Source organism: Pseudorasbora parva, chromosome 9, assembly GCF_024679245.1.
Source record: "Pseudorasbora parva isolate DD20220531a chromosome 9, ASM2467924v1, whole genome shotgun sequence".
Taxonomy (NCBI): Eukaryota; Metazoa; Chordata; class Actinopteri; order Cypriniformes; family Gobionidae; genus Pseudorasbora; species Pseudorasbora parva.
Genome location: NC_090180.1, coordinates 9002044 through 9025430, shown reverse-complemented (window position 1 = coordinate 9025430; position 23387 = coordinate 9002044). Strand labels below are relative to the sequence as shown.

Genomic DNA, 23387 nt, shown 5'->3' with positions numbered 1-23387 from the left:
AACACTGACCCACTCTCATCCTCAGTCTGATGTCTTTCATAGAGACATGCATAATGAAACAGCGTCTCTCCCCGTGTGCTCAACATCTCAATGCACAGCAAGCCTGAACTTGATTTAAGCTTTGCTGATCACTCTTGACACCCTCTCTCACACACTGCTGTCTGCTTATTGATAGGCCTGTCAAACAGGCTGTCGTACACACACGTAAACACACTCTCAGGGTCAGCAGGTCATACAGATGGATTAGTGCTCAAGTATTGAAGAGGATTTTACAATATAATGCAGTATTTTCATGACACTTGGTTTTATTAAATAATGCTTGTTATTATTTTTCATGATATTTCATTGATTTTTTAGAGGCCTGTTGCATGAAGCTAGCTAAACAAACTCTGAGTTTCAGAGTAGGTTTAGAGTTGACAAATCCTGATAACTCATGGTTTAGATCAAGTTCAACCGTTTCTCAAAGCTCGGTATAAACTTTCTCTGTCAACTCATTAATCCAGAGTTAGTAATCCAAGTGTGACGTGCGGCAAACAGCCAATCAGTGTCTGTTAGATTCACTTCTCTTCTGAAGATTGTGAGATCGTTTTTACAAGGCAACTGAAAGAATATCTGACAATATCAATGCATAATGTGAATCAAAGGAATATGCCTAATAATTATAGGTAATGTAAATATAATAAATAATTAGCACCCAAATATGCACAGTTTTATTTCTAAAGTTTTTTCATTATAAACTGCTTTAATTTGGAACAAGAGATACAGGGGGTGTGGCTTCGTTGCATCTTTACATGCAGCGGATTGGTCCAGATTGGGTCTGCGATCTCTAACCCAGAATAAAACCTGCTCCAGAGCAGGTTAGCCATGTAGTGTCAGTTACCATGGTGATGAACAAAACAATCCACCTTCTTGAGCCCGAAAAACCAGAGTTTGCTCAAACTAATCTCAAACTGGGTAACAACTGAAACCAGCTTTCTGCAACAGGCCACAGGTCCTTGCATAAATATTGACTTTTTGTTCATATTTTTATTTGTAATTTTTAAAAATTCAAAAACAGGAATGGTCAAGGAATTTTAAATCTAAGATTAAAAAAATCTTGTTTGTTTCTCACTAAAGGTGCTGGAGGACAACACAGGGGTCCGGAGAGTGGTAGTCACCCCTCAGTCTCCAGAATGCTATCCTCCCAGCTATTCTCCAGCCATCTCTCCAACTCATCACTTACCTCCATACATGGCCCCACCACCCTTCATTCCCAACTCACACACGGCCTTCTACCCACCCGTCAGCCCAGGGGACATTCCCCACCACCAGTACTACCATCATCATATCCCGCCTATGTACAATGAAGGTAGGAGTATGCACAGCTTACTCTCCTCTTATTCTGGTATTGTCACGATGGCAAGTGATCATGATATTTCAGTTTCACAGCCAAAACTGATAAACTTTTGTCCATACTCCAAAAAAACAAAGAAAAAAGTTGTACTACGTGTTACCTTGGAACGAAGCCCCTAAAAGCAGGGGGTTTCTCATCTTTCTCTAAAGTTTAGCTCCAACTCTGATCATACTCATCTGCCTATAGTTTTCTAGTAATCCTGAAGACATTGATTAGCTTGTTCAGGTGTGTTTGATTAGAGTCAGAGCTGAACTCTGCAGGAGAATGGATCTTGAGGGCCAGAGTTCAGAACCCCTGGCCTAAAGAGACATGTGGTGGTTAAAAAATGAGATGGGATGAAAGGATATTTCAGGTTTTTTTTATATTTATTTTTTAAGAAACACAATACTTTTACTAGAAAACACAATTAAAATATAATTTTTCATCCCATCTCTTTTTCCATCCTGATGTCCCCTAAGGTACCTTTTTTATTTGAAATGTTTTTTTTAAGTGTATTGCTGCATTCCATTTCCCTCGGAAGAGACAGGTCAGAGCTGGGATTGACGTCACACCTGAGTTGACCACAGGTACAAAGGTCAGAAACTTACGATGGATGTGTCCAGGCAAACCTTTGTTGTGCTTGATTTTTTAGAAATCAGACACATGAAAAAAAAAAAAAGTGTCATTTTGCACAGGTAATGCCCACAAATGTCCACAAATAGAGGTCGCATAGCTGAGTTTATTGGGACACAGACAAACAGAAGTGCTAATAAACTATATGTTATACTGTTGATACGCTGCAAAGCAATATTGTATTCTGAAGTCAGAGTTGTTGAGTTTCCCAGCCGCAACTCCAACTTTAGGGGCGTTGCAGTTAAAAGTTCTTACTAGGGACTAGGAATTTCCAGCTTCCGAGGACAAATGGAACGCATCACATTTTTCCTATTCCCAATTTATATGGCAGTTTCATGGTTGAATGTTTGTTTTGCAGAGATCATTCCTGTGTATGGGATGAACTACCTTGGGCGGGATGAGCCATACAAACCGCCACCAAAGAAGATGAAGGACAGACTGGAGCGTCAGAATCGCCTCAACAGCCCTCCCTCCATCTATAAGAGCAATGTGGGCTGCAACAACATGTACAATGGCTACGGCAAGGTCCACGGAAATCTTGGCGGTGGTGGAGGAGGAGGAAGCAGTCCTGGAGCTAAAAAAACAACCCGTGGAGCTCGGAGTAGCCCCAGATCCAGCGAGCCAGACTTACAAGGTAAGAACCTGGACAGTAGTTCAGTCAACAGGTCATCAACAAGTTTGGGATCAGTAAGATGTGTCTTTGTGTGTTTCAAACGTCAAACGCTGACTTCAAATGCTGTTCTCCTGAACTTTCCATTCATCAAAGAATCTGGAAAAAATGCAACAAGATTTCCACAAAAATATTAAGCAGCACAGCTTTTTTCAAAATTAATAATAACAAGAAATGTTACCTGAGCAGCAACTCAGCGCATAAGAAGGATTTCTAAAGGATCATGTGACACTGAAGACTTCACCATTATATTTTAAAATATTTTGAAAAACAATTATTTTGAATTATAATAATATTTCACAGTATTACTGTTTTTACTATATTTTTGATCAACTAAATGCAGCCTTGGTGAGTAGCAGAAAAAACTAGCTGACCCCAATTTTTTGTGTATAAAATAAATATTAAAAATAATATTTTTCATTTTTATTATAACTTACAAAAATTACAAATCCTTTTTTAAAATATTATTTATTTAATTAAAAGTACATCAGCATAAAGTGTTCTCTTTCATAATGTAAAGTGAATAAGTTACATAGAATTGTAATAGTCGGAGCAGAGGGAGATGGTTACGTGTGCCAAAAATTCTCTACAACGTTTACACAAGACATTATAGATGTTATTGTGGTTACATTAAATCATCTTGTACATGGCTAGGATATTTAGCCTCTGATGTTTCACGGCTTCCATTAGACATCTGTAATGCATGTTTCCCTCGGTCTTGGCTACAAAGTTTTTCTCTCTTCTCTTAAAAAAAAGAAAGAGATAAGTGTATCAATAGAGGTAAAGGGGGTCGTCATGTCGCGGAAACTGCATAGCTGGGAATCGCCAAGGTGCTATCATTTTTCCAGCACCCACAATGTGGCCCTTGTATCTCAGGTTGGGCCTCTGCTGAAAGGCAGCCCACATACCTGTGGAGTCTCATTCTCCCAATGAAGGGGTCCTTTGAGCATGGCCACCGATCCTCACCAATTCCACATGTGCCTTATCAGGCCCCCTGCAGTGGCGATTGGAGAGGAGTATGTTGGCATACTCTCAAGAGCATTTTCTTAGCATAAACATTTTTCAGAGCAAACATTCATGAAGGTTTTTAAATTATTTAAACCCATGCCTGCACTCCAGAAGGTCGTTGTTTTTTTGTCTTCTGCGTTTAGTGTCCTTGAAGTTTTAGCTTTAAATTATGTATGTGCCACTGATCCCAGGTGTTTCGTCAGTGCATGGACATTTGCAAGTGCTGACAAGTGGGGCAAGGGGATGACCCCTTCATTTATTTGGTCTGCCAAAAGGGCAGTTTTGTCCCTCAGAAAAAGAAGAAAAAAAAACCTTCCAAATTCAATTATTTGTCTCTGTGTGTATTATGTTAAAGGCAGAACATGTAGCATTATATGCAGGTGTTGTAAGACTTGACTCATTGCGCACTGACATCATGGAAACGTGATTTGTCTGCTGCAAACACAAGCAGCCTGTCCTTTGATCAGCTCACGATAGGCCTTCGCAGTCTAACAAGCTAGGGAAGTGCTCATACATCCATATGGTGTATCTGTTACTCACACTTAGAGCATCAAAGGCGACCGCTGACTGGCAGAATTCCCAGCAGATAAGCCTGTGAAGCTATTACTCAACTTTGACTGTTGGTTCACTTCATACATGATTGTTAGATGATTGTTTTTGTGATGTGTTTTTTTCACCCAGTTTTTAAATATGTGAGACAAAATAACCAAGATTTTAAAATCCACCAGTGTTTATCCAGTCGTGGCGTCAAAATGTAAGCGAACGTTGAATTAGTTGGTAAAGAAAATTGGGACAATCCCACATACATTTGTGATAAGGAACTGTTTATGATACAATTAAATACTAATTATAGTTCACCCAAAAATCATCATTTAGGGTGTGCTCACACTTGGAATGTTTGGTTCAATTAAAACGAACCAATGGTTTCGTTAGAAATTTACACACTTCACACTTATTTAGTTCATAAATAAGTGTGAACGCTACCATCAGAACCCTGGTGAGCACTAAAGAAGCAGACTAAGACAATAAAAAGGTGTCTCAGTCAGCTTCCAAATGAACTCTGGTGCGGTTTGAATTAAATATGAATGCAACACAGACCAAAGACGTAAACAAACCAAAACCGGGGCATGATGTCGCAAGATGCGACCCTTCCTGTCATAGTCATTGCCCATCACCGTTCAGTACAGACATCAGAAGCTCTTCACAGCTGATTTTTTTTTTTTTGTATGTGAGGGAGTGTTTCCTGCTGCTGTTTTGACTCCTTTACACATTTTATAATATCTTCATGCCAGATCCATCATATACCATCATATATACGCACATGCAGCGAGCGCATTAAAGGGTTAGTTCACCCAAAAATGAAATTGATGTCATTAATGACTCACCCTAATGTCGTTCCACACCTATAAGACCTCCGTTCATCTTTGGAACACAGATTAAGATATTTTATATTTAGTCAGAGAGCGTATGGAAGTGTATGCACACTATACTGTCCATGTCCAGAAAGGGAATAAAAACATCATCAGAGTAGTCCATATGTGACATCAGTTGGTTAGTTAGAATCTCTTGAAGCATCGAAAATACATTTTGGTCCAAAAATAACAAAAACTACGACTTTATTCAGCATTGTCTTCTCTTCCACGTTTGTTTTCGAACCTCAAATAAAGATTTAAACGGTCATGAATCAGTGTCATGAATGTCATGAAACTGCTGAAATCATGTGACATTGGCGATCCGAATCATGAATCGATAAGAGAACCAAGACTGAATGTTTTTTTGTTTGTTTTTTTGTTCAGGACAACAACAAAAAAACCTATGAAAAGAAGCGAACAAGTTGGAACACACCCGCATGTCATTCCAAACCTGTATTTCTTTCATTTGTTTGTGGAGCACAAGTGTTTTTCCAAAAAAGTTCTATTTAGTTTAGGACCTTATAGACCTTATTCAGAGCAGCGCCCTGACTGGTATGAAAGCGAGGCTGTGAGGGTCAGACTTATGGTGTTTTCATTGGTATATAAAGGAGCTTTGTAAAAAGATGTACAAAGCTCCTAGATCACTTATAATTTTCAACAGCTCATATTGTCAGAATTTTTTGTCTACTGAAACTTCTTGGAAACGTATATTTGCTGTGTTTCGTCAGCAGAACAATCCAAAAGCATTAAATAACAGTCAAACCCACTGAAGAGATGGGATAAGGGAATAGATTATGTCTATCCCTCACCACCTCTCTTTCATTCCTTTTAAAATCAAGGATGGCGTTTCTGTGAATAAGGTCTATTGACTTTGAACAGTTCAACATTCAAAATATCATCTTTTATGTTCCATAGAAGAAATAGTCATACAGATGTGTAATGGCGTGTGGCTCAGACTTCTTATTTTTGGGTGAACTATCCCTTTAAAGCATGCAAATGGCCTTACATAAGATTGTTGGGTTATCCAACATAATCCAGTGAAAGATCCTGCATGTAAATGCACTCAGCGTTGGCCAAGCAGATGAGTGTTTTGGAGATCAAGGCACTGGGGTCAAGTCTCAAGATATACTGCAGCTTGCTACCTTCCTCTGCGGAGTCGACTGAATGGTTGATGAAGTATAGAAAACAAACTTGAGGCTTCTAGCTCACGTCACTTACTGAGGGCTACAGCCATCTGGGCCTCACTGCAGCCTTGCTCCTAGGCATAAATCATCATGACCACATATGCAGACTACTTGGCTCCCCAGATCACGCCGGAGATCAGGTTAAGATTTTTTTCTTTTTAAGAGGAATCCGCAATAGTATAATCAAACTCTCAAGACTAAATAAGAACAAAAAAAAGAGAAATAAAGGGATTCAGAGATGGAGAGACGGACAACAAAATGGCAGACATTCCAGCTGTCGAAAATACTTTGTTGTTGGCATACCATACACGACTGGAGCTGTGAAAACAGCTCGACTTGTTCTTTCTCAGCACCTCGTCTGGACAGTCTTTGCTATGATCACCCCATCGGCACAAACACGCTCACCTCCGCTCATGAAGCTTGATTACATAAGGCAGGAAACCATCAGCTTCTTAGTTCCTAAGCTGCAAGGATATTTGTGCTTTTTACCGCTCCACCCTCAATAACTAGATTAGGCTGGGGCTAAGCCTGTGTTCAGAGGAAGACTGGCCACTAGATTAACCTTCTCATAGTCTCAGGCTTGTAGTACTTCAACCTTAACTCCTTTCTATCTCCAGCTCTCCTTGAGTGTTTGCATGGACTCAAGCAGAAACAGATGTTCACTTCTGCTCCCCTTTGGCTCTGTGCGTTTCCTCCAGCCACGTGCTATCACTCCGTCATTATCGACCAGAAGCAACAGATGTTCGTTAATCTTGGCTTTGTGTCTTTGCCACAATGGTAACAGTTTCCCACATTCACTCCTCACAACATATGAGTCACTGAGAAAGGTTATGCCCCGAGGTCGCATCGATAACAACATGTGATGGAGCAATGATGGGTGATGCAACTTAGGGAAAGTGCATCAGATGAGAAGGTTGAGAGCAGCTAAAACCTGGTAACCATAAGCCAGTTCTTCAGCTAATTAAACGTGACCTTTCTATTATCTCCCAGTGCTTGTTCTGTCATATACAGTCGGCGCGCCAGAACGCTCACCTATCAAGAGATTCTTACGAGTCTGGGTAGGTTGCTTTTAAAGAAGTTGCCATAGAAGGCACTGAGAACTGTGCCAAAATCAACATGTGTGTGTTTTTCCGGGAAGCCCCTCTTGCAACTCTTACAGTAACACAATGCACAACCCACGTCTGTTTCAATGGAAGTGTTTGTCTCTGGTTATTAGTCTCTAGCTGAATGTGCCTGTAAAGACAACTCTGAAATAGCTGGATTTGAACTGTATCAGTCAAATCAAATACACTTGTTATTACTCCATAATTTTACTCTCACACACACACACACACACATACACACACACACACATAGTGTTTCCATGTTTTATGGGGACTTTCCATAGGCGTAATGGATTTTATACTTTACAAATCATATTTTCTATCCCCTTTACACTGCCCCTGCCCCTAATCCTACCCATCACATGAAACATTCTGCATTTTTACTTTCTAAAAAAAAATCCTTCTGTATGATTTATAAGATGTTTTCCTCATGGGGACCAAAAAATGTCTCTGTCCAAAATCAACACATATGATATTCAGAGGCAACAGCAGTGGCTCAAAAGGCAGGTTTTGTCAACTAACCCAAAACTCACATGGTCCAAAGTCAGTGGGTTATCTTTTTTGATGAGTAAGACCTCCGTTCATCTTCGGAACACAGTTTAAGATATTTTATATTTAGACCGAGAGCTTTCTGATGTCACATATGGACTACTTTGATGATTTTTTAATCCCCTTTCTGGACTTGGACAGTATACCTTACATACATTCAATGGAGGAACAGAAAGCTCTCTGTCTTAATATAAAATATCTAAAACTGTGTTCCGAAGATGAACGGACGTCTTACGGGTGTCGAACAACATTAGGGTAAGTAATTATTGAAAAAAAAATTTATATTTGGGTAAACTAATCCTTTAAGATGTAATATAAAAAATGCTAATTACTGACTAAATAAAGAGTACAAGTAGGAATAATGTACATTATTAGATTTAGTATTCTTTTCCCATCCTCCAGCTCCATATACTTCTCATTCAAGTAAGATAAACATAGACTGGCACCTGTGGAGACTGTGGCACTGGGCATCCAGAGCAGGTCGCCCCGGTTCAGTCGGCTCTCAGCAGTCTCGTTCTCTCCTCCTCCCTTCTCTCCCCTCTATCCCTACTTTCTAGCCTCTGCCAACTTTCTCCATTCTTTCCAGTTCCCTTCCAGGAAGCGCTGGCGTATCCTTGTGTCCCTTGGCAGTAGTGAGGCCATGCATCTCTGCTGTGAGCGAATGCCACTGAGAGTCCCCTGGAGATAGCTAGAGAAATGGAGCTAGCACACTAAAGGCAACAGACTGATGCCAGCTTGGCAGTTGTTGAAAAACAAGCATCTATTCTGCTGATGGGGCTGTCGGTCTTTGATACTAAAATGAAAGCAAACCATAGTTTATCAGATGTTTACACGCTCACGCATATACACGTTTATCCTACCTATGCGTTTTGTAGAAAATCAAAGAACAGTTATGAGCAATGCTAACGTCTTAACCTGGCTTATTGTCCTCATTTTACCTTCTCCAAGATTGTCTGAGCAGTTTAGTCTGGTGCTGAATGATATAGTGGAAGAGGCGGTGTACTGCTGATGTTTAAAATATGTAATCAATATTTTATGGTTTTGACTGTATACTTATTTGTGATAGATGGCTACAGATTAGATCGACAGACAGACAGACTATGGGCCTGTATATTACACAGTTCATGTCTGTCTTGAGCACGAGTGGCTGTGTCAGTTGTTTGTGAGAGCGAATGTGTTGCGCCAGGGGTTCTCAGGGAGGCACAGGTTTGTGTGAGAGCGGGATTAGACAGCCAGCTGTTGAGCAGATGGAATGTGTGCTATGCGGAGATGAGAACGATTGGGAGCCTGCAACTTTTTCTCTCTTCCTCCCACACTCACTCCTCCCTCACAATCCGTTATTAGTGACATTTTTCTGCAGAAAAGTGTATGATGAAGATTTCTTTAATTTTTATTTAATTACCTGGAATAATAATCTTTCCTGTTGGTCATTAAAAGCAGTATATGTTTTAATATAATGTAATGTTTATTACAAAGTGCTTAAATGCCAACTTTGAATTATTTTTTTTAGCTGTCTATTAATTTTGTGTTCTGTTAGTATAGCACTAACCTCAGTTTGGCTTTCCTAATGATTTTCTGCTTGCATTGCTCTGTCATTTTTCACATTTTTGCATGGACTCACAGCAGCTCTCTGATCCTGTAGGATGTGTGTGTGTGTAACGACCGTCACTAATCAAGAATGTGCCGTTTCGTCTCACTCCACCAGGGGGCAGAAATTAGCTGAGTGTGTGTGCCTCTGCGCAGTCCACAAAAGAACCCTTTATTTTCTGGGTGAAGTGCATGAAAAATTCCAGGAGGCTTTAATATAAAAGCAAACAAACAAATCGACCCCACTAACAGAATTTGGGACTGTGAAACTTGTTTATGTCTGACTGATCAGCCCTCCTGATAGTAGCTGTCTATCTGTAGCCCTAATTCATGATGCTAGCTAGAGGTTGTGAGCTGTTTTTAGGTGCCTGCAGCGGCTCTACGCAGCTCCAGCACTCGCACACATTCACAAAAGCACGCACAGACATGTGGGTGTAGTTACTGGCCTGGCCGTTTGGCGTCTGTTGCACTGTGGGTGTTCTTGGAGACTTTTTTTCCAATAGTCTGCAAATTCAGTTTTGGATGTTTACCTAGCACCTCTTTATATACACATGCACGCTCATTCACATAGAGCTAAACACCCAAACACTCCACTCACACTGCAGCTCTAGACCTCTGTCTAATTTTTTAAATGCTTCCTAAAGTCCAGAGAGAGAGAGATCTATGTTGGTTTAAAGAGGTCAAGTTTAAGCTCTCTCATGACTCGAATAGCCTTTATAACCTTTGACCTTCGGCTTATTAACTGTGTATGTGGTCTCCTGGCAATGCTAAACAGTTGGTAATGTTTTAATAATGTTTGTATTTGGTTGATTGGGTATTATGGTTGCAAAAGTTCCAGATTTGGCTTGTTAGCTGGTCCGACAGTTTAAAAAAAAAAAAACGTAATTATATCACGATTGTTTTTGGCAACTCTTCTCAGCAAGCAGACGCTACACACCAAAGTTTAAAACTTATAGTTAGGGCTTTTGTCAGATGTTTCTTTTTCTCCCTCTATCACATTGTCTTTCCTCCATTCTGTCACTTTTATTTTCTGTTCTCCCATCTTTGACCTTGGCTTATAATTGAAGGCAGAAACTCCTCTCCACCTCAGATATCCAGAGAGACACGAGAGAGAAAGTGGAAAATGAATAGCAGAATAGAATTAGAACAAGACTACTTTTAAAATAAGAGGTGTTTCTTTCTTTCCTCTTCCATCATCTTCATTTCCTCTATTTATTTTCATTTATATGTTGTGAAGAAGCCGTTTTTCAGAACGTGGCAGGAGGGCGAGACAAAGTGAGCAGTTATCCTCAACCGTCCGCTCCCTATGGAGACGACATGCGTGAGAAACAGACGTGGAGCTTTGGAAACTCAAGTGTTGTGCTTGGAAGCAGCAAAACAAAAAGAGGTTCCCTCAGAGGGCAGGGGCAGAACGAGAGGAGGGGATGGACACACTGGAAGTGGACTTGACGGCTAGTTTGAGTCAGCAGAGATGACTTGTAGACCCCATGACCCCAGTTTCTTTCCTGTCTTGATGTATTCCCTTTTGAAATAGGAAGGTTCAGTAGGACATATCGACATCCTCATCTATTTTTGAAATGTAACTCATTTTTAAATAAATGGGTATTAGTTATGTTACAGCTATGCACCATGAGCTGCTACTTGCTGGTTATATTAGGGGGAGTGACATTTTATCATATTGGTGATCTCAAAGTTGACATATGGACTAAGGGCCTGGTTGCACATTCACATGTTTTTACTGATCAGAGAGTTATCTGTTAAACCAGTTCCATTTATACTTGACCAAATAAATGTGTCTCCGCGAAACAAATATAAATTCGATCTTCAATTCCCGCACTATATTAACATCCACGTCAACGAAAGCAACAGATGTGAGCTGCGTTTTATTTATCATCAGCTAATTTTAAGATCAAAAACTGCAATAGAAGAGACTGGTAAGATCATTTTAGTCTCACTACTTTTAATGAAGATTATTGTGTGTTGAGCGTCTGTGACGACGAACGTTGATACCCTCAGACCTTTATACATTTATATTTCTGGTTTTAACAACCAGATGCATTTCCGCTCCACTTTCATCCGTAATGCTTCTCAGATCACCTCAGTAGTTTGAGCCATCGGATTTAAAGGGATAGTTCACCCTAAAAGTGAACATTTGATGTTTATCTGCTTTACCCCCAGGGCATCCAAGATGTATGTGTGTTTGTTTCTTCAGTAGAACACAAATTAAGATTTTTAACTCCAACCGTTGCACACATAATGCACATAATCAATGGGGTGTTTTTCTATGAGAGCCACTGTAGCCCTATTCGAACGGTAATTGTTTCTCATGTGGACGTCCGTAAAAATACATTTGCATGCCACCTCAGTGATAAAACTCGTGCATTCGGATGGTGATTTATTCACGGTGGAGGAGCGAGTTTTGTGATCCACACCTGGGAACACTGCTCACGTGGTCAGTCGAATGATTGTTGTCTGCTGTAAAAGTCATATGCTTGGAACAATAATACAATTATATTTAATTTAATAATAGGAAATTATTTATTATTTAAATCTCCTGTTTAAAAAAGGTTGAAATGAGGGGAAATGATGCTGCAAATTTAACTTGTATAACATTTCAAAAAAATTCTCATTTCAAATGTTTACATTTTTTTCCTCTCTTTTGAGCGGTGATGAAAGCTTATTCTTGTAAATACTTTGCAGCATTTCCGTAATAAAAGTAAGGCTATCTGTAAAATGCATCCAAATTACAGGGAAACGCAACGATACGGTGCTCCGCTGTGGTCAAAAAGGATATAAACACTTCATTTTGAAGCAATCTTTTCTTGAAAACTCAGAAATGTGGATTCAGATGGCAATTAAACCACCACATGACCTTGCTGTTTGTCAAAAAACAGTAGGTAATTCGGCCGGGGATTTTTACGTGGGTGGTAGGAGAAAAACACTGACATTCTGGATTCGGAAGGCAATAAAATCACAGACTAGGCCCTGTAAATGATGAAAATACCTTACAAATAGGGCTTATGAGAGTAAAAAACACGAATCATATTAAACCCTGCGGCTCGTGGCGACACATTGATGTCTTAAGACACGAAACAATCGGTTTACGTGAGAAAACCAACAGTATTTATATAATTTATATCACTTGTATTCCATTGAGATACACCATATCTTGACCTTACTTGCCGGAAGTGATGATGCGGTCACAGCTTTTATTCATAATGTTGTATTTGAAGTAAAAATAAAATAAAAAGATATAAATACTGTTCAGTTTCTCACACAAACCGATCGTTTCATGTCTTAAGACATCAGTGTATCGCCACGAGTGTAGGGTTTAATATGGATTCATATGTCTGTGTTTTTTACTCTCTTAGTGGCTCTCATAGAATTACACCCCATTTACATGCATCATACGAGCAACGGTTGGAGTTACAAATCTTCATTTGTGTTCTACTGACGAAACAAGCACATACATCTTGGATGCCCTGGTGGTAAGCAGATAAACATCAAATTTTCATTTTTGGGGGGAACTATCATTTTAAATCCCTCTCGAAAGCGGTTTGAAGGGCATTTTTACACCTTGCCTTTTCACGATCGGATAGCTATCCAATCACCGAAAACACCTGAAGTGGGTCTAAACGTCCTAAATCTTACAAAACACCAATCTTGCTATATTGACTGTCTCTACAATGATAACCCTATCTTTCTTCCTTTCTTTCTATCTTTTAAATGAGCGCTCTATTAATGCCAAGAGCAAGGCGACCTCATATTCTTCCACGTTTGCACAATTACTCATCACTTTTTTTCTGATAATTCAATTTGTCACCCACCCACACACTCACACACACACGCACAGCATTAGTAAGGTTTCCATCTCCCTGGGAAGCCTGCGTTCCCTGTGCTTACCTCCTGGGGTCATGTTAAGGTTATTGTGTATGACATCACTGTTGCCATGACTCATGAAGGCCCAGAGGCGCTGCGAACTCTCAGTGTGTTATCTACTCTAGTAATAAATACACACATCAATCATACACATGTAGTGTATTTGGGTGGATGACAAATACTGTGTCTATGAATGTTTTTTTTTTTTTTCAGCTTCAGGCTAATGACACTATATAGAGAATTTTATCTTATCTGTGCTATGACAGCATATTATGGAGTAATGGTTATAGTTTGTCTAATCATAATTAATATGCAAAAAAGGTACATGCATAGTAAGTATTTATAGTAAGAAGTTTTACAACAATCATATGCAGTACTGTGCAAAATAAAGTCTTTGACATGTTAGTATTTTCACCCCGCTATACAATGGTTTTAAGCCAGTTATTTTTATCTTTTGCTGTATTGTTTACATTTCCAAACATTTCAGTAATTGTAATAATCCAGTGAGATTATTGTATGCACAACAGCTGGTATGCTCCACACAGGGATCTGATCTCACCATCATGGAGTCTATCTGGGATTACATGAAGAAACAGAAAAAACTGTGGCAATGTCGCAGCAAGAAACCTGCCTGCAAAGCTGCAGTACTGTGAAGAGATGTAACGTGAACATTCTTTCAAAAATAGTCATAAATAGATTTTATTTATCAGTTAACTTCTATTATCTAAATCAAATCAATATTTGTGGTAACCACCCACTGTGTTTAAAACAGCTTTTGACCAGGTACCTTAATATGTGGCCTTGTAAGGAGATGATCAACAATAATGGCTTCTCCTGTGACTGGTTATAATATTCTGGCATCCGTGTGTGTATATATACAGTATATAATTTTCCTTGTATAATTTATTAAAATTATTTGACACACATGCATTATACCGATATGCCAAGTGGAGGCCACACACAAACTCCGTATGCTCGGATTTACAACGCTAACATCCTGAGAGTGAAATCGAGCAAGTGGCTCAAGTGTGATCATCATGTGTGTTTGGGTCTGCTGTGGAAATTATAAATCAGGGTTTGTGTGTGTGGGTGTGTGTGTGTGTGTGTGTGGGGGGGGGGGGGGGGGGGGGCATGTTTTTTGTGACATATGAGGACACAAATGTGTATAATGACATGGGTATGACATAGGTATTACAAGGAGAGGGTGACATATGAGGACATTGGCCATGTCCCCACTTTTCAAAATGCTTCTGAATCATACAGGATGAGTTTTTTTTTTTTTAAGTAAAAATGCAGAATGTTTCCTGTGATGGGTAGGTTAAGGGGGTTGGGGCAGTGTAAGGGGATAGAAAATACGGCTTGTACAGTATAAAAACCATTATGCCTATGGAATGTCCCCATATGTCACAAAAACAAACGTGTGTGTGTGTGTGTGTGTGTGTGTGTGTGTGTGTGTGTGTGTGTGTGTGTGTGTGTGTGTGTGTGTGTGTGTGTGTGTGTGTGTGTGTGTGTGTGTGTGTGTGTGTGTGTGTGTGTAGCCACATAGGGCAATAAAGATTTTAAGGTATTCTGGCAGACTGTCTGTCGCTGATGATCTGGTAGATTATTGAGCTAATCCGGCCTTGGGAACATGAGGTAATTTGAGCATTTTTTTCCATGTGCAGATTTCAAATTGGCATGCGAGTTGCATACGAATTATAGACATGGTTCAGTAGTGAGACAGAAATGCAAGCTCCGGACAGTTCATATATCCGCTGTGCCAGCACTCTTTCAGTGGGGTCTGTGGTTATGAAATATATATTTTTCAATGCCTTGTTTGAAGAAAGTATCAACAGAAGCCGAAAAACACTTTTGTTTCTCTTCAAATTCATGTTCAATTTTCAAACGCAATTCTGTTTTCTCCTCAGATGTGTTTATTTCTTTGTTTCAGAGAACTTCATTACCTGAAAAGATTTAAAAAAAAAAAAAAAAAAAAGATTAGTTGTGGTTTTAGGAATTGTTCACCCAATAATATTAATTTTAAAAATAATTTGGGTTTGGAACTACATGTGTGAGTAAATTATAACAGAATATTCTTTATTTTGGGGTGAACTATTCCTTTAACACGCGCTTTTATCTCCTGCGCAGTTTCTGACGTAAAGCTGCCCCCTGCTGTTTCATAACGGAATAACACCCTTTTGTTTTTCTGTTTTTCCCCTCTTCTCCCCTTTTCCCGGCTGCAGATCATGATTCAGAAGCAAAGAGAGTTCAGGATGTTCTCTCGGGAATGGAAAAACCACAGGTGGGTCTGGAATGAGTTAAAAATCTCAGTATTCAGTGAAGAAGAGCACTAAACGTTTTAATGCTATCGGATAAACATAATGTCCTTTAATGGCCAACAGAAATTACAGGCTGTGAATACAAGTGGGCATAAAAACATATAATGACATGATTTAATGACATTTATGTCATGAAACGTTCAGTAAAAGTCACCAAGATATATTTGTTTACAATTTCAAACTGTTCCGGTTGTAGCCACACAGGGGCAGCGTTGTGTTTTGTTTTCATGTTCCACTGTCAAGCGATTGAGGACTAGGTAAACATTTCCATCAAAACAATGTTTTCTGACCAGTGTGTTTGCTCTGTTCTTTTCCCATCTGTTCACTCAGCCGGCTGCTCTTGCTGTTGTTTAATTCAGGAGTATCTAAGGACACCCGTCACTTTAAGTGATAATCCATAAGTGAAATTAACCCATAGTCATCAATCATCTGTTCTGTTTTAGTTTGAATGTATTAGTGTTATTTGAACAGCTGTCTCATTTACTCCCTCAGCGTAAAATTAATCCCTCATTATCATAATATTGGTGCAATCAAGGCAGTAAAATCAGTTAAAATCAGTTTAACATTGCAGATAAAACAAATCATAGACAGATCATATATTTTTATATTATTATATTTAACAAAGGTGCATCTGTCTACCTATCTGTTTCTGAAAACTACTTTGTAGTCTGTCTGTATGTTACATTATAGCAAAATTGAAATTATTAGTAATACGTGCAGCAATACGGTGTCTCTCCTATTATATAGATTGTTTAAAGAATCCTGAAGAAAATGCATCACGCTATCCCCAAAAAGTTGCACAACAATTTTTAACATTGATATTAATAAGAAATGTTTATTAAGCAGCAAATCAGCATATTAGAATGATCTCTGAAGGATCATGTGACTGACAATAAAGATTGGTCTCCACACAAATAATTAACATTTTAAAATATAAAACCATTACTTTTTAATTTGAATAATATTCACAATAATTCTGCGTTAACTGTTTGATCAAAGGAATGCAGCCTTTGTAAACATAAGAGACTTCTTTCAAAAACATTGAAAAATCGTACTGACCCCACAGTTTTGTGAAATATACCTGCAGCTCCATGAATGGGAGAAAATGTAGCATGCAGGGGTATAGAGGGTATATATCCTGATAAATGCAGGCATAAGGGTGGAAAGCATCTGTGGCTCAATGATGAGGCATTCTGGAGGGATGTGCAGGTTCGGAAGTAAGTGACTTCAGTTTGCCCTCACCCTCATCTTTGCAGCAGCCTGTAATGAAGGTGCCTTTCTTGTTCAGTTTTTTCATGAGTGTCTCAGAGAGTGAATATGCACTGGGCCAAATGTGGTGGTGTTCATGCTCTCCAACTTCTGGTCCAAAGTCGTGTTCCAAAGAAATACAGCACTTCGGTATTTATTCCATTTTTTACAAATTATTGTAAATTATTAATCATAATTTGCCACTTTGACCAGTTGGTGGCACTGCACCCAAACATACTTAAACCCATATACTAATTTCACTTAAGTGTATACATTTTTGCCAAGACAGAGCATGACTTACTTTGATGTCTTTACCATGAACTTTGAGTCACATTTTTCAAATAATGCATACATATGTGCATACATCTTCAAAGTTTGGGGTCAGTAAGATTTTTTTTCCGAAATAATTGAATACGTTTTTTTCCGCAAGGATGCATTCAATTTCTATTTCAGAAAAATACTGTTATTTTGAAATTTCTTTACATCAAAGAATCCCAAATATTTTTTAACTGTTTTTAACATTGATAATAATCATAAATATTTTTTTCAGGAGCAAATCATCATATTAGAATGATTTCTGAAGGATCATGTTTCACTGAAGACTGGAAAAATTAAGCTTTACCATTACAGGAATAAATTACATTTTTAAATATATTCAATTTATATATATATATATATATATATATATATATAGAGAGAGAGAGAGAGAGAGAGAGAGAGAGAGAGAGAGAGAGAGCAATTTTTTATTATTTTTTATGCTTCTACTTGTGTGCATCACCTACCCACAGATTCAAAGACACTTGATATGCTTAATAATATAGTTTCCTGTTTTACAGTAGACGCTCTTTGTTCTGTGTTTGCTGCACAGGTTCTTAATATCCAGGCTCGGACAGCTCGACTGACTTGGGCTCCACCAGCAGGCCTCCAGAACAGAGACAGGCACAGTAACGGACACCCCTTTACCTGCAGCTACGAGGTCACTCTCTCAGACAAGGGTCGTAACGGCCAGTACCGTGTCATCTATAGGTAAGATGGACTGCAGATTATAATCACTGAGGAGCTGTGCCGTCTGCTCAGAATCCTTGAGAAGTCTTTATGTTCTCATAAATTAACAGTGTTCACCACAAGGGAGCAAGTTAGACATAAATACATCATCCATCGCACAGAAAGAATCATTAGATGCAGCCTGTTCTCCCACCAGGACGTGTATGATTCAATTTCCAGAGAGCAGACAGGAAAGATAATCAGACCCCTCACACCCTGTTATCACCCCTTTGAAGCATGACTCCAGACTAACATATGAGAGCAGTGGTGCTTGGGAAATATTATATTATATTAATTATAAAATCATAGAGAATAATATATTATATTGTCGTTCAAAAGTTGGTAACATTGTTACTAAACAAATAATACATTAATAAAACATTGTTTGAATAAATCGTTTCAAATAAATGCTAGTCTTCTGAACTTTCTGTTCATCAAAGAATACTGAAAAATTGTGTAATAGTTTACACAAACATATTAAACAGCACAACGGTCTTCAACATTGATGATAATAATCATAAATGTTTCTTGAGCATCAATGCATCATTTTAGAATGATTTCTGAAGGATCATGTGACACTGAATACTGCTGTAATGATGCTTAAAATTTAGCTTTGTCATCACAAGAAAAAATTATATTTTAAAATATATTAAAATAGAAAACCGTTATTATGAATTTGTAATAACACTTTAATAAAATATTTTACTGTATTAAATACAGCTTGGTATTTAATATATGTATATGTATATATATATATATATATATAATATATATGTATATATATATATATATATATATATATATATGTATGTATGTATGTATATATACTATATATATACATTTACTGTGTACACAAGCCTTCTAATTTATGTTTGTGCATGAATCGATTTTTCCTGTTTTCCTCACCAGTGCTGTTTATAATGTCATGGATGTTTAATATGGTTTCAACTGTTGTTCCAGTAGAGGTTTATGTAATAGAATTGTTTCTTATTTAAATGGGATTCAATATTCGTCCTGCGTTTAAATTTGGTTTGCGCAGCACCATTCAATTTAATGTCACTGTCAGGTAACGCTGTTCCGGCACTCTTTTGAGTGTATGCTTTTGTTTATTTCCCATATATGCAAAAAGAAAATGACAAAGCATAATCTAAAAGAATGGGGCAATTTTGGAGTTGCACCAATGTGACCTCTAACAAAATATTATCGCACTAGCAATAAAAAAAAAAAAAGTTGCAGGACACCCTAAAATGTGTCAAGGCAAACCCACTCACAGTTTTTCCCTCGAGCATTTGTGCTCAATAATAACTGAGCAGAATCCCATATGAAAGTCAATTTTGCGCTTTGAACTACACAACTCTATTACTGGCATCCCATTAAGGTTAGTAAACAATTGTGTGTGTGTCTTTCCAGTGGAGAGGAGTTGGAATGCAATTTAAAAGATCTCAGACCAGCAACAGACTACCACGTAAGGTAAGTGCAGCTGTCAACTTTAATTCTTGCAATCTGCCATGCACAAGAACATGTGCTTAGAGTAATTCAAACTATTACTGTTATTCATTGTGCAAGAAATGCACGCTATATCAGATCATCAGTGTTGTCATTACAATGGTCCATATATCTGCGGTTTTCTTTTTTTTACATAATCAAAGTTAATGTCAATAGGATATTGCTCCTCATTTTTAACTTCGACTTTAGTTTAATGACCACAGCTCTACCTAAATGTCCCTCTAATGGTCTGCCTGTTACCTGCAATTAATTGAGCCGAAAGTGCTGTGTATCACAGCGTTGGAAAGGTCAAGCTTAAATATGATACATGTACTGGTCCTCAAAGAAACTTTCAAGCCCACACCTGGAGCTCTTGTTAAAGGGGAATCCAGTGCTGGGGATCGGTTTGTCTGGCCCCTTATTAAAACGCATTGAAATTGCGGTTGAGTTTTTGGTCAAGCCTTGACCCCTGGCGACAGTGGGACTTGTATCTGAATATATGTTCTGATTAAGAGATAGTGGGAGACTCTCTGTCTCTGCACTGCAGTCAGGTGTGACCCTGAATCTTTCATTTGCCTCGAAGAGTGATTCTTTTTTTCCGCTCTTTATAAATCTGAGCGACCTGTTGGGAAATGTCATGTGTGGCCAGATTAATTTTGTCCCACCTTTTTCAGCACAGGAGTAAGCAATGAGGTGAAGTAGAGCGCTTTAAAACTTTTTAGCTCATCTTTTTTTTTTTAAAGCTATTTCCTGGAAAGGTAAAAGAAATGTGCACTTAATCAGAAAATACATTGAACAAGATGCAGCCGTGCTTTTGTTCCTGTAGCTTAACTGGTGCTAGAAGGTCATGAGCTTGATTACTGATTAAAATGTACACCTCGAATGCACTTTACGTTTCTTCTATGGAAAACACAAAAAGGTTATTTTCCCACTCTCTGTTTCTGCTATAAATGTGGTGTAGATCACTTTGAATGAACTATGTCTTCCAAATGTATGTGTGTTTGTCTTTCTTAGAGTGAATGCTGTGTGCAATTCTGTGAAGGGTTCGTGCTCTGAGGTGGGGGCCTTCACCACCCACAGCAGTACTCCAGACTGCCCACTGCCCCCTAAACTATCTCACCGCACAAAGAGCACGCTCACCCTGCAGTGGAAGGTGAGGCTGCTGTTTCTCCCATACTAGTATGGCAGTTAAAAGCCATAGCCATATAGTTTCCCAGACATCAGACATATAGGGCTAATTCTGTTACTTCTTCACTGAATGTACATTTTCATTTAAAGTTCGTAAAGTTTTTATTAGAGATGAGATCCATTTCAAGCCTAATGAGCCTGGTAGTTTTAAATGAGATGTTCCATCCTCCTGAAGTATTAAAGAGATTGTTTATCTAGAAATGAAAATACTGCCATCATTTACTGACCCTCATGTTGTTCCGAACCTGCACGACTTTCTTTCTTCTCTGGAACTTAAGATGAAGAAAAAAGATGCCCCTTTCTATACAGTGAGAGTGAATGGTAACCAGGGGCCACATATATTTCAAAAGAGCCATAAAATAGTCCATATGACTCGTGCACTAATTAAAGTTTTCTGAAGCTACACTGTTTTTTTTCTGGTTTTAAAAGTCTCTAATGCTGAAACAAGACTACTGTCAATTGTTAAGATAGATTTTAAAATAGTATTACAATTTAAAAAACTGCCATCTATTTTTATTATTCTTCTACTTCTTTTTCTTTTTCTTCTTCTTCTTCTTCTTCTTCGTCTTCGTCTTCTTCTTCTTCTTCACTTATTAGTATTATTATTATTATCAATGCTCTAAAGAGTTGAAAACAGTAAAGAACAGCATTTATTTGAAGCAGTCTTTTGTAGCATTAAAGATGTCTCTGTTGTCACTTTTGGTCAATTTACTGACCCCAAACTTTAAAAAAAAAATTGTATATGTATAAAGACCAATTTTTACATCACTATAGCATGTAGAGTACATAACACAAGTCATATGGTCATGATTATGGTGGGGGTTTTTTGTGTGTTGTTTTAGAGCTTGACCAATCACAAATCATGCTCATTGCACGGCAAAAAGAACCATCAACGTTCCGCCATCATCTTATGTGTTCAGGATAAGAAAGATAATTATAAGAGTTTTGCAAAAACAGTAAATGAGTGTGAGTAAATGATAGGGTAAACTACTTAGTAAGAAGATTTTCATGGTCTTCTACATAGACAGTAGTACTTGTTACGTAAATTTAATCAGGAATTAAGGTTTTATTTCCTCCTTTTTTTGTGTACTTCTAATTTTTTTTCTTTTTTTTTCTCTCCTCTCTCAGGCACCAGTTGATAATGGATCGAAAATCACAAGTTACCTTTTAGAATGGGATGAGGTATTACAATATTTTTGTTCCCATGTAAGACTTCACAAAGTGTTTTTTTTATTCCCATTCAGATTCTTTTCACATTTTTAGTTAAATGACCTTGTTGAACTGCATTTCAACATTTTCAGCACTAATGATGCCTCTTTGACATCAGCACTGTTCACATTCACTCTATTTAAAGATTCATATCTGACTGATGCCTCTGCATTCTTCAAAGATCACAATCTATTTCTCACTCCAGCCATGAGTACAGTGGTTTTGAGCTGAAGGGCTTCAATGTTTTTGTGTAGTGTAGAAACTGAAATATATCTGTTATTCTACTTTATCTATTAGGGCAAAAAGAACAACAATTTCAGAGAATGTTACTTCGGAAGCCAAAGGCACTACAAACTCACTCACCTGTGTCCAGCTATGGCCTACACATTTCGGGTGGCAGCACGCAACGACATAGGAATGAGGTATGACTGCAGAATCATATGCATGCACTTAGGTTGCTTTCACACTAGCTCACCCGGGTTCGATTGACGTCAGAGTTTGGTTAGTTTGGATGATGTGAACGCTGTTTGCGAACCCATGAACCGTACCCGAGTGCACATAAAAAGGGTTCATGTGAACTCCAGTACAGCTCGCTGCTGATATGAAAGCAATTGTACTAAAATGCGGAGGTGAATTGCTATTGATGACGTATGATTTGATTTGAAACTGTGTGTTTGTGTATTCGTGAACAGTCCAGCGGGTGCAGGGGGGAAGGGGGAGCAATCGAACTCTGGTTTGGACAAGTGTGAAAGCACCCTTAAACACGTACACGGATACACTTTTGCTGCATCCCAATTTACATACTCCCACACTACACACTAAAACACATTAACCTTTAGTCTTGGATAGTATTTAGTATGGATTGTACGCAAGTTGGGATACAGCCTATGATTTGAGCTTTGAATTAGAAGGTAATATGAGTTGTTGTACAGGATGCATATTAAACTCTATGTGTCTGACAAAACAATCCCATTATCCTTCTGTAATCTGATCGTATCACCATCCCTCAAGTCTTAATGGAGGAGGAGAGCCATAAAGTCACCTTGATGCAGAAGAACAGACAGCCAATGGAGCGTTCTCTCTCTTTCCCCACCCCTCTCTCTCTCTCTCTCTCTCTCTCTCTCTCTCTCTCTCTCTCTCTCTCTCTCTCTCTCTCTCTCTCTTTTTCTTCATATCTCTGTTTTACCTCTATGTATATTTTATTTTTAACACAGAACATATTTTAAAATAATTTATGTTGATATAATTTAATATTATTGTTTATTTTATTCATATAAAATTATTTAAAAAAGAATTGTGGGAAGATGGTCATTACTCTGAATATGGCACCATCCCTCATCTCCTCCATCTCCTGACATTAATACCTCAGACACATTCAGAGAGTGAAGCAACTCTGCTAAAATATGAGACTCCCCCTCAAGTAAACCACCTTTCACCCAGTCTAAAGGGACATTTTTTATTGCTTCCTTAACTGAAAGAAGCTCATTTAGCATCTCCT

The 23387-nt window shown here is 38.3% G+C and overlaps 1 protein-coding gene across 3 annotated transcripts in view; it reads left to right on the top strand.

Annotated features, from left to right (window-relative positions):
* Positions 1-23387, top strand: part of fndc3ba (fibronectin type III domain containing 3Ba) — a 151973-nt gene that overhangs the window by 96200 nt on the left and 32386 nt on the right. For all 3 annotated transcript variants that reach the window (XM_067453745.1, XM_067453747.1, XM_067453748.1), the window contains 8 exons: positions 1117-1348; positions 2364-2639; positions 15620-15678; positions 17832-17989; positions 19418-19477; positions 20507-20645; positions 21809-21862; positions 22187-22311. In XM_067453745.1, the coding sequence (XP_067309846.1) occupies positions 1117-1348; positions 2364-2639; positions 15620-15678; positions 17832-17989; positions 19418-19477; positions 20507-20645; positions 21809-21862; positions 22187-22311 (1103 nt within the window). The remainder of the gene's footprint in view (positions 1-1116; positions 1349-2363; positions 2640-15619; positions 15679-17831; positions 17990-19417; positions 19478-20506; positions 20646-21808; positions 21863-22186; positions 22312-23387) is intronic.